Source organism: Pongo abelii, chromosome 18, assembly GCF_028885655.2.
Source record: "Pongo abelii isolate AG06213 chromosome 18, NHGRI_mPonAbe1-v2.0_pri, whole genome shotgun sequence".
Taxonomy (NCBI): Eukaryota; Metazoa; Chordata; class Mammalia; order Primates; family Hominidae; genus Pongo; species Pongo abelii.
Window position 1 is genome coordinate 2,498,086 of NC_072003.2, and position 12,542 is coordinate 2,510,627.

Sequence of the window (12,542 nt, forward strand, 5' to 3'; positions counted from 1 at the left end):
TGAAGTGCAGTGGCATAATCATAGTTCACTGCAGCCTTGAACTCTGGGACTCAAGCAATCCTCCCACTTCACCCTCCCAAGTGGCTGGGACCACAAGTGGGAGCTCATTAAAAAAAAATTTTTTTTTATAGAGACAGGGTTTTATTATGTTGCCCAGTCTGGTCTCGCTCGAACTCCTGGGCTCAAGCAGCCCTTCTGCCTCGGCCTCCCAAAGTGCTGGGACTACAGGTGTGAGCCACCATCCCTGGCCTGGGGTATCTTCTTTCACAGGTTGGCCTAGGGTACCTTCCGTGAGAGGTGTTCTAGCTCCCTTATAACTTCCACAGTTTGAGTGCAGTCCCAAGTTTTCATTTGTCTTATGTTTTTCAAGTTTGAAGAATTCCTCAGAACACCTACAATTCGTTGCAAAAGATTACAGCCCAAATATCAATCAAATTGTAGGACCCACTGATCCCTGTGGGGTTTTAGTTGTTACTATTTCCACTTCAGTGGTACACTAAGATGATATACTGTGAACACTCTAGCAAGCGCCTTCATTACTCAGTGTTAGCTATTCTCACCAGAATCCTGGTTCCAAATGTTACAGCTTCATTTAGCAGCAGATAGCAGGAATAGGAGTTTTAAATTGGATCTAGTTAGTGGATCACCTTCCTATGGTTGGGATATCCCCAGTGACCTGGTTAGAGGCATCACCTACTAATGAATTCTTTAAGTTGGGATGGTCCAAATGGGCCCTGGGCTTAAAGCTGCCTAAAATATAATAAAGGATGTTAAGTTGGCCAGAATTTATTGAAAGCAAGTGGTTTCCTTTAACAAAGCAATGGTGAAACCACAATTTACAAGTGCTCATAGGAAAAAATAGATTTAAAATGGTATCTCTGATTCCTTATAAGTTAGTGAGTAATTTGTGGGGCCTATCTGTTGAAAGTTGAAAGAATTTAGGTGAGAGGTTGTGATGAATGAACGCTTAGATTTGCTCCCATGCTAGGGTTCTCTTGGTTTGAAATCACCCTGCCCTTGTCGAGCTTGTGATCAGTGTCCCTCCTGAAAGGCACAGGGTGGCCCACAAATGCTGTGTCTCCTGTTATAGCTGAAGGAACGCAGGTGCATATGATCACGAGCAGGAAGAAATCTCTAGGGGTATGATTAATGAAACAGAAGTCCAAGGACACTATTTCTTATTTAGAATCCTCATAACTTCACTGGATTGGATTTTTCTATGCATCTGAGCTATCTGCTCAAATCAACAGCAGACCTTATAATTAGTGAGTGAACTGATGAGAGTCCTTTGTAAATTATCTCAGTAAGTCCAGGGCAGAGCTTTCAGTTGTAATCTTGAGCAAAAATCACTATATACAAAATGTTTCAGAGCTCTCAGTTGGGGGTTAGTGGGCTCACTCTGGTTATACGGCAGGAGTATTCTGGCCTCTTCTTATAATCAGGATCTGCTTGTTTGGAGAGCAGCTGGGTTTGTCCCTCAAGGATCTCATTTATTGATTAATTTATTAATTATTTGCTATGCTGTTGTTATTTATTTATTTATTTATTTTTGAAATGGAGTCTCGCTCTTTCATGCAGGCTGGAGTACAGTGGCGCGATCTCGGCTCACTGCAACCTCCACCTCCCAGGTTCAAGCAATTCTCCTGCTTCAGCCTCCTGAGTAGCTGGGACTACAGGCATGCACCACCACGCCCAGCTAACTTTTGTATTTTTTGGTAGAGATGGGGTTTCATCATGTTGACCAGGGTGGTCTTGAACTCCTGACCTCAAGTGATCCACCTGCCTCGGCCTTCCAAAGTGCTGGGATTGCAGGTATGAGCCACTGTACCCAGCCTGCTATACTGTTTTTAGTTTTTGAGATTCAATAAATAGCACCCTTCTTCCCTCCTGAATTTCTGAACCAATTGAGAAATAAAACAAAGATATCATCATATGAATGCCAACGTATCCTTTTTATAACCCATAAAGACTAATGTGGATGATGTAGCCTAGCATGAGAGCCAGATGGACTCCTTGCCTGCCAGTTTCTACCTTGGAACAATTAATCTGAGACAAAATTTAGGCCAGCAGACCAGAGATGCCTACCCATTTATCTGCTTTTCATTGTTCTAGAATGGAAAGACAAAGAAAGAAATGAAATTTCACCATTCCTCTGGTTGAGGCCTTTTGGCAAATTAGCTAGACCTACCTGGCAAATGTGGACCTGGTTGCTTGCCAACAAGATATTACACTTTTGTAGGGAGAGTAACCTGTGGGGCAAAAGGCCAGTAGGTTTAGAGAAAAATCCCTTCATATGGAAAACAGAGCGGTAGGGAAGAGTGACAGTAAACTGTGAGATCAGGGATCTTGTCTATTTTGTTTACCACTCTGTATCCGCAATGTCTAGACTAGGGTCTGGTAGATTGTAGACACTCAATATGTATTTGTTAAATGAATGAATGAACCCTTCAGCCTTCTGGCAGGAAGTCAAGACTACTGAGAATGAGAAGCTGTGAGTGCTTTCTCAAGAGCTATTACGAGAGTTATCTTGTGTCTAGATTACTCAGATCATCATACCTATTGAAAATAATTTAAAATATGGGATAAATGTTTAGTTCCTTAAAAGCATCCCTCAAGAGAATCAAAGAGGTAACACAAGATAGTAAAGAACCACCAGGCCAAAACCTCAGGCAAACTGGTAACTCTAAAAGGTGAACAGAACACTCAAGCCAGTTTTGCTCAGAGGTCACTCACTAAAAGGAAAACTTGGGGCTTCCCTTTAGATGGCCTTTCAGGGCAAGGGAATCAGACATCAAGGCCCAGGATTTAGCCCAGGTGGAGAGCATACTAGGAGACCCTCTCCACATTAATCTGGAACACAAAGGGCTGCCACACCATGAGGATAAATATAACCCAGAAATAAATCCAATTGTCACAGGTTAGGTTCTTTGTGATGTAGACTATGCAAATGTTTATTAGGGAGTGCCCTTCGGATAACACCTGTGGAGAAGAATAAGGGAAGGGGAAGAAGAAAGATATGTAGAGGGAAAAGTTGAGCTGCAGTGTGGTCTTGACAGCCCTGAGGAGTTAGTTATAGAGCTAAAATGGCTCACCTGTGTCCTGCATTGGGTTGAAATGACCAGGCCTTTACACCTGCATCAGTCACTGGATATCAGCCACCCAAGAAAGGACATGACTTAGGGCTTGGCAGCTGTGCAACTGAGACATCCCAAAGGGGCTGGCAGCTAAAAGCCCTCTGCCATAGCACTCCCAACAGAATCATGGAAATACATCTCCATATCCATATACCATCTCTTCCTAACCTAGAGGACCTCAGGGAAGGTTGTCATGGCCCTGACCATATCATGAAAGAAAAACAAAGAAAAAATTTCCCCTGAGAAATTGTTACAAGCTAGTTCTTTGGAGGTATTGCAGTCCAGGTTCATATTGCAGGAGTAGGCCAGGTAACTTTAAGCAGTGAACTAAGATTGTCCTGGAATGATAGAGCACCCAACTAGGTACCTGGCAGAAGCAACTGCATCCTTTCTGGAGGAAGACATTTTCATCCTATACCATGATAAATCCTCACAAATAGTTTTAAAAGGTCAGTAAGCAACACAGTAAAAAATAATTAAAGGCATGAGGAAATAAACTACCATAATGAGAACCAACAGAAACAGAATAAAGTAGAAACAGATTCACAAAGGCCTCAATTTTTTAAATTATCGGAACAGAGATTATAACAATGCTTATAAGCTTTTTAGAAAGGCAAGCTTGAAAAATATCTAGAGGAACAGGAATAGGAACTATTAAAAGTGACCTAGAAAGTGAAAAAGGTGGAAATAATAAATACTTCTAGAAATGCAAGATGCAATAACCAGATTTAAGACTTAGTGGATAGGTTAACAGTAGATCTGAAACAGCTGAAAAGAGAATTAGTAAATTAGAAATAAGTTAGAAGAAATAATCTAGAAGGTGGCACAGATTATTAAAAAGATATAAAGTATGGAAGAGAGTTTGAAAGAGACATTCAGAAAAGAATAGGAAGTACTCACATGTACTTAATCAGAGCTCCAGTAGAAAGAGAAAGAGAATGGGGCACAGGGAATGTGTTGAAAGAGGTAGGCCAAATCTGTTCCAAAACTAGATTTCAGGAAGCCCAGCAAATCTCAAACAAGCTTAATGAAAAGAAATTTACACTAGGCATATGCATGTAAAACTGAGCACACCAGACGTTGCAAAAACATCTTAAAAGTAGCCCAAGAAAAAATGACAAATTGTTTTTCAAAGTAGCAATAGTGGCCGGGCGCAGTGGCTCACGCCTGTAATCCCAGCACTTTGGGAGGCCGAGGTGGATGGATCACCTGAGGTCAGGAGTTTGAGACCAGCCTGACCAACATGGTGAAACCCTGTCTCTACTAAAAAGATACAAAAATTAGCTGGGCATGGTGGTGGGCGCCTGTAATCCCAGCTACTCGGGAGGCTGAGACAGGAGAATCACTTGAACCTGGGAGGCGGAGGTGGCAGTGAGCCGAGATTGCGCCATTGCACTCCAGCCTGGGCAACAAGAGTGTAACTTCATCTCAAAAAAAAAAAAGGATCAATAGTGGGAGCCTGAAAATGGTGGTATTTTACCTTGACTGTATAAAATAATAATGATAATAATAAAGATGTCTTTGGGTTTTTTTTTTAAAGAGGTAGAATTAAAATACACAAGAGGGGTTTTTGAGGGGATAAAGTCAGAAATCAAAAGGGAATAAATACTTTCTGGGAGGATAGTAAAGATACTGATTAACTTTAGACTTTGCTAAGTAAAGTATACATGGTATAATTCGTTACCGTAAGCCAACCATCAACAGGTTAGACATAGTGCATAACTTTCAAACTAATGGAGAGAAAATGTAATAACCAATAGATTAGTTGAGTCAAAAAGAAGGTGGGGAATAGGGAATGGAGAGGAATTATGTCACATGGCCATCTCTACTCCAAAGGAAACAGAAATCAGGGAACAGGATTGTCATACTTGATTCAGAACAAACAAGATCAAACAGATGTAGGGCCAGGGCAAGTTTGCCAAATTCCTTTCAGCAGCTCCCTGCTCTGAAACATAATTAGATATGCTGTGAAAAGAAGAAATGTCTAACTTCTCTATTCAATCCAGACTTTAGCGGTTTATTTTTTAATGGAACTTGATTTGATACTAAAATTTATATAGAGGTATAAAGGAATAGAAAAAAAAAAAGGCCAGACAAGTGCATTGTTACATGTTAGAGATGATACTACAGAGCAATGGGGATTCAATAAATGGTCCTGTGGCCATTGCATAACTTTATGGAGAAAAATGAAATTGGACTCCTAATTCACACCATACAGAAGTCAATTCTAATTTCAAAAAACTATGAAGCTTTTTGGAGATGATATAGAAGAATATACTCAAGTCCTTGAAGTAGGAAGGATTGCTTAAACAAGACACAAAAATAATCATAAAGGAAAAGAGTGAAAAATTTGATAATAAAATTAAGATTTCACAAAGAGAAGGAAAAGACAAGCTAGAGTGGGAGAAGATACTGGCAAAACATTGAACTGACAAAAGTCTTATATTCAGAATATTTAAAGATCTCATATAGATCCATTAGAAATCTGATCTTGTGGTTTAAAAAATGGGCAAAAAGGCTGGGTTCAGTGGCTCACACCTGTAATCACAGCACTTTGGGAGGCGAAGGCGGACAGACTGCTTGAGCTTAGAAGTTTAAGGCCAGCCTGGGCAACATGGCAAGACTCCGTCTCCACTAAAAATGCAAAATAATAGCCAGGCAAGGTGGTGCGTGCCTGTGGTCCCAGCTACTTGGGAGGCTGAGATGGGAGGATTGCTTGAGCCTCAGAGGCAGAGGCTGCAGTGAACCGAGACTGCATCACTGCACTCCAACCTGGGTGACAGAGTGAGACCCTGTCTCAAAAAACAAAACAAAACAAAAAAAAGCGAAAAGACTTGAGTGGGCAAAGTGGGAAAACAATATCCACATGGCCAATTAAATATATAAAAGAGGCTGGGTGCAGTGGCTCACACCTGTAATCCCAACGCTTTGGGAGGCTGAGGTCAGGAGTTGGAGACCAGCCTGGCCAACATGGTGAAACCCCGTCTCTACTAAAAATACAAAAATTAGTTGGGCGTGGTGGTGTTTGCTTGTAATCTCAGCTACTCAGGAGGCTGAGGCAGGAGAATCGCTTGAACCTGGGAGGTGGAGGTTGCAGTGAGCTGAGACTACACCATTGCACTCCAGCCTGGGTGACAGAGCAAGACTCTATCTCAAAAAAATTAAGAAATAAACAATAAATAAATACATAAAGTGCTGAAAGAAACAAAACTGGAAGAAAATGAAGTGACGTCTTTAAAGTGCTGAAAGAAAAACCTTGTCAACTCAGAATTCTACACCCAGTGAAAATACCTCGAAAATTATAGAGAAATAAAGACTCTCTCACATAAGCAAAAACTGAGAGAATTAAGTGCTAGGAAACATGAGCTCTTCAGGCAAAAAGAATCAGACCAGACAGAAACTTGGATCTACACAAACAAATTAAGAGCACTGAAAATGGAAAACAATTTCTTTTTTCTTTTGCTTTAAAAGAGACCTGTCTAAAGCAAAAATGGTAGCAATGAATTGTGTTTATAGCTTATGTAAAAGTAAAATGTCTGACAATCATAGCATAAAGTTTGGGAGGTAAGAATTGGGAATGTATTGTTGTGAAGTCCTTACGCTATACATGAAGGAGTCTAAATATTATTTTAAGATAGACTCTGACTAATTAAAGGTGTGTATTTTAAACCTTAAAGCAACACCAAATTTTTTTATTTTTATTTTTATTTTTTGAGATGGAGTCTTGCTCTGTTGCCCAGGCTGGAGTGTGGTGGCACAATCTCTGCTCACTGCAACCTCTGCCTCTGGAGCTCAAGCGATTCTCCCGCCTCAGCCTCCCGAGTAGCTGGGATTACAAGCGTGCACCACCATGCCCAGCTGATTTTTGTATTTTTAGTAGAGACGAGGTTTCACCATGTTGGCCAGGATGGTCTTGATCTCCTGACCTCATGGTCCGCCTGCTTCGGTCACCCAAAGGGCTGGGATTACAGGCATGAGGCACCATGCCTGTCCTACACTAAATTTTTTTAAAGTTTGAATAATAAGTCAATAGAAGAGATAAAATGAAATCCAAAAAATTCTCCATTAATGCAAGAAAAGGCAGAAAAAAAGGAAAAAAAAAAACAAAGAACAGTTTGGAACAAATATAAAAGTGCTGGCAAGATGATATATTTTAATCCAGACAATCAATAATCATATTAAATGTGAATGATCTAAACATACCAATTAAAAACAGGTTGGATTAAAAAGGCAAAACCCAACTGTATGCTGCCTTTTAAACATCAGTAGGCTGAGTGCAGTGGGTCATGACTGTAATCCCAGCATGTTGGGAGGCCGAGGCGGGTGGATCACTTGAGGTCAGGAGTTTGAGGCCAGCCTGGCCAACATGAAGAAACCTGGTCTCTACTAAAAATGCAAAAGTTAGCCGGACATGGTGATGCATGCCTGTAATCCCAGCTGAGACAGGAGAATCGCTTGAACCTAGGCGGTGGAGGTTGCAATGAGCCGAGATTGCACCACTGCACTCCAGCCTGAGTGACAGAGCAAGACTCCGTCTCAAAACAACAACAACAACAAAAAATCAATATAGGGATGGGGGTGTGCACATTTGGAGTTTGGGGGTGATTGATTTGGATAATAATTTCTCATAGGTTTTTTATTTATAATTGTTAAATTATGCACTTTTCTATATGTGTATTCACAATAAATAAAAATAAACTGATAATCAAATGTCTACTGAGGTGGGAAGGAACTTTGTCTATTTATTCTATTTGGACACTGCAGACTTTGTATTGGATGAGGAAGTACCTGACCTTCGTGAACACTAGGCTACAGCTTTGGAATCCTGAGGTGTGCAAGATGTGTTTATAACCCAAAGATAGAGTAAAAGACCAAGTTCCTGGTGGACGCGCAGACAGACGCAAATCAGAATCTTATCACTGGAAGGGCCTTAGAGGTCACCTGGCCCTGCTCCTCACAGTGTGACCTGCAGACCAGCAGCATCAGCACTCCTAGAGATCTTGTTAGAAATGCAGAATCCCAGGTCTCCACCCAAACAGACGTCATCAGAATCTGTGTGTTAACAAGATCCCCAGCAATTAGGAAACACGTTAAAGTTTGAGGACAAGAAGCATGGGCACACGTGCTTCTTGGGTAAGGAGCTATCTGTGCTGATCTTTGAAATAAGAATTAGCCAAGGAAAGAAGCTGGGGAGCTTTGGGAAAACTCTCCAGTAGCAGGTGCAGATGTGTGGACATGTGTTTTGGATGGCCCGATTTCTTACTTCTTGGTGCCAGTGAAAGTACTACCACCTTTTGACCATAATAAAAATGTTTTATCTTATAGGAGAAACTTCTCTAGATTTTCCTTTTCTCGTGGCTAGCATTGGTCCCACAATGCCTCAGACACAAATAGTCCAGTCCTGTCATTGGCCTGTTCTCTGACTAACTGTAAAGTTCTGGTAACTCTTCACTGTTTTTTTGGGTTTTTTTGTTTGTTTGTTTGTTTTTGAAACTGGGTCTATGTTGCCCGGGCTGGAATGCAGTGGCTATTGACAGGCATGTTCATTGCATACTACAGCCTTGACCTCCTGAGCTCAAGCTGTCCTCCCACCTCAGCCTCCCAAGTAGACTATAAGTGTGTGCCACCACACCCAGCTTCTTCTCTGTCTTTGATGTGATGACTGATTTTCTTCCTTTGTAACAGGCACAGGCATCCAATGGAGGAATATGGGCAGTGTATGTGGAGAATTTAACTTCACTCAGGTGCTGCTGGACTCTTTCTTGTACTACTTAATAGCCTGGTATGTGGAGTCCATCTTCCCAGGGAAGTATGGTACACCCAAGCCTTGGTACTTCTTTGCTGTGGTGAGTACTGATGCTGCTGCTTTGTAGGTTGACATTAGACTTTTTTTTTGTTTGTCATCAATATCCCTACTCCTCTTGGTGATGTCCTGATTAAAATGTCAAACTCCAGGAAATCTCTATCCTGGGTTCATCCCAAACCTATCAGCTGTGGTTGCCAGTGGAGCATAACTAATGGTAAGCCTCAGTGTTGCTGACTTTTGCCCCCCTGCTGATGCACTGGGCTGGGAGTGGCAGCATCTGTCCCATGCACAGTTCCCCCAGGAGTGTCTATGGATATCTGACATATGTCTGCTCAAACATCAGGCCCCAGATTCTCCCACGGGACATAACACCCAACATATTAGAGTCCTCATGGTGCCTCTTTTTCCTCATTGAGCTGCACTGTTGGGATGGCCCTGAAGCTCTTCAAGACCTCTGTGACCACCAGTGCACTGGTAGGGGACAGAGCATTTGTTAACAACCCCAAGAAGTTTTCAGAATCATTTATCTCCCATGATAGTCAAGTTTTTCTTCCAAAGCCAAGCTCCTCATGCCTGATTCAGTCCTCCTACAATAGCATCTGGTGGCCCTGCCCACGGGCTTGCCTGCTGATCCTGTCTCTGCACAAGTACTCATTAGGACCTCTACAAAGGCTGCCACGCTTACCCATCTTGGAGTGTGGCGAAATGAGTAGATTGTTAACTCCAGTATTTCTCCAGGCCTCTGCCCACAAAGACTCTGACTGCTGACATGAAGGCTTCCCTGGCACATCGGGAGCCTGGATAAGAGGCAGCTTTTGCAGCTCCGTCCTCAAGACCATGGGTTGTAGGTTGAAATGCAGTTGATTAGTAATGAGTCCATGAAGAAGTTGCTTAACTTCTCTGGGCAGGGGGTGGGGGTGTTCTAATATACCAAAATATCTTCCAGAAAAGGAAGTCACTTTGCCTAAATGATTAATGCGTAAATTGACTTCTTCTCTAGCCCTCCTACTGGCATGGAAAGCCTGTACCTGTTACCCAATCATTGCTGGACATGAGGGTTCCTGTAAAAACTCCAAACAGCAAGTTCATTGAGAAAGAGCCTACAGATTTGATCAAAGGAATTGAAATTCAGCATCTATATAAGGTATCAGCTCACAAACCTCCTTCCAAGAACTTAAGAAATTATGCATATAAGCTTCTGTTTTATTCTAACAGGGATTACAAGGTGTATTTTGTGACTGAGAATTTTAATTCCCTCTGTCATGCTGTCCTAAAAATTAGAAATATAGCCTGAAATGTCCTGTTCCCTGTCATAAAGTTAAATGACTGGATGAAAGGTCTAGATGATCTTTTTTTCATTTTTTTTTTACAGATGTAGTCTCACTATGTTTCCTAGGCTGGTCTTGAACTTCTGGGCTCAAGATATCCTCCTGCCTTGGCCTCCCAAAGGGATTACAGATGTGAGCCACTGTGTCCAGCCTAGATGATCTGTCTCTTGCAAACAGTCTCCTCTCATCCTCCCACTGCCTAATACCCCTTGTTGGGTACACACTGTAATTCAGCCATTTGATGGATAACTTTTATCCACCAGCATTTTTATATACCCAAATCACATTTTAAACCAGATATCACTGTTGACTTCTGGATGTAGAAGTGGAGGCATTTGTTCTTTCAAAAGTGTCTGCTGAGCACTTGTTACATGCAGAGCTCTAGGTTGACTAAGGACTCCTATAACAGGATGGCTGGATGTAAGCTATATGCCCTGGAGGGTCCCACAGAGATTTTCTTTGAAATCTTCCATTCTTCAACTATGCAGGACACTCTGTGCCATTGCTGCTGCCACACTTTCGCACTGGATGCCCCAGCTCAGCATTTGCGTTGCCTCCCTCCGCTGGGGGATCCAGTGGATACCATCCTAGCCCAGGGGATTCTGGAAACGGGTGATAATTCCAGCTCCTCTGTGTACTACGGTAGTAGTTAGGAATACTTCACTCTTCACCCAATTTACTGTGGGGATGTTGTTTTCTTTCTTCACATAACTAGTGGTCTGCAGGCAGATGATTCTGGCATGATTTCGGCTACTCCACAAAGGCATTCCAGACCACAGCACCTTCTGACTGATTGGTTGATTGATTGGTTTTCCCTGGGTCATTGGTGGCCTGTTAGCTTTCGCCTGTGTGCTTATCATTTCATGGCTGTAAGATGGCCGCTCGCCTCTCCTGGAAGGAGATATAAGGCTTCAAATGCTTTCTTCTGGCAACATGTTTCCCTCCCTCCTTCCTTCTGTCTTTCCTGCTGCCCTTCCTTCCTTCATTCCCTTTAATATAATAAAGTCCCCCTTTCTCTTATTGCTCAGAATTCTGCCACATGCTCACCTCTACTGCAAGGGTGACTGAGAAGTCAGGGAACAGAACTGTCATGCTTGATTTAGAACAACCGAGAAAAGGCTGGGCATGGTGGCTCATGCCTGTAATCCCAGAACTTTGGGAGGCCGAGGTGGGTGCATCACCTAAGGTCAGGAGTTCAAGACCAGCCTGGCCAACCTGGTGAAACCCCCTCTCTACTAAAAAAAAATATAAAAATTAGCCAGGCATGGTGGCTCACACCTCTAATCCCAGCACTTTGGGAGACTGAGGCGGGAAGATCACCAAAGGTTGGGAGTTCGAGACCAGCCTGACCAACATGGTGAAACCCCATCTCTACTGAAAAAAAAAATACAAAATTAGCCGAGCATGGTGGTGCGTGCCTGTAATCCCAGCTACTTGGGAGGCTGAGGCAGGAGAATCACTTGAACCTGGGAGGCGGAGGCTGCAGTGAGCCGAGATCAAGCCACTGCACTCCAGCCTGGAAGACAGAGCAAGACTTCATCTCAAAAAAAAAAAAAAAAAAAAGAACAACCGAGAAAAAATGTAAGAGTAGGGAGGGGGAGCTTGCCAAATGCCTTTCCGCAGCTCCCTGCTCCCAAACATAAGTACAGTTGACCCTTAAACAACATGGTTTAAACTGCACAGGTCCACTTATATGTTGATTTGTTTCAACCAAACACGGATTAAAAATATCCACTTATATGTTGACTTGTTTCAACCAAACACAGATTAAAAATACAATATTTATGGGAATTTGAAACCCGCGAATATGGAGGGTCAAGCAACTTTTTGGGTCGGCATGGTCCTAGGGCTGCAGGGGACTGCTTCCAGGACCAAATTTGAGTACGCATGGATTTTGTTATATGCAGAAATCCTGGAAGCAGTCCCCCACAGATGCCGAGGAACGACCGCAGATGGATTGTGGAAGAAGTGACATCTAAATACCATCCAACTACAGTTTCTGGACTCCAAACCTAGCCCCAATGCCATCAGACAGGACACAAATAATCTAAAGCATATACTAAAATGTGATGCTGTCTCTGGGGTGTCATGAGGATTTTTATGTTCTTTATACTCAACGTATGAATTATTTGCATAATAGGAATATCAATGGTATTTAAAATACTGGAGATATTTGACTTGGAAAACAGGCTACTCTGTCTGAGATTCCCTCTTCACATCAACCCCTCCTGCAAAAGAGGCAAGGTGTCTTTCTCAGGGCTCAGCTGGGCGATG

The 12,542-nt window shown here is 42.4% G+C and overlaps 1 protein-coding gene across 1 annotated transcript in view; it reads left to right on the plus strand.

The window, feature by feature from the left end:
* Window positions 1-12,542, plus strand: part of LOC112129411 (ATP-binding cassette sub-family A member 17-like) — a 111,919-nt gene that overhangs the window by 47,728 nt on the left and 51,649 nt on the right. The window contains 2 exon segments of the mRNA XM_063717818.1: window positions 8,820-8,980; window positions 9,941-10,084. Of these exon segments, the coding sequence (XP_063573888.1) occupies window positions 8,820-8,980; window positions 9,941-10,084 (305 nt within the window).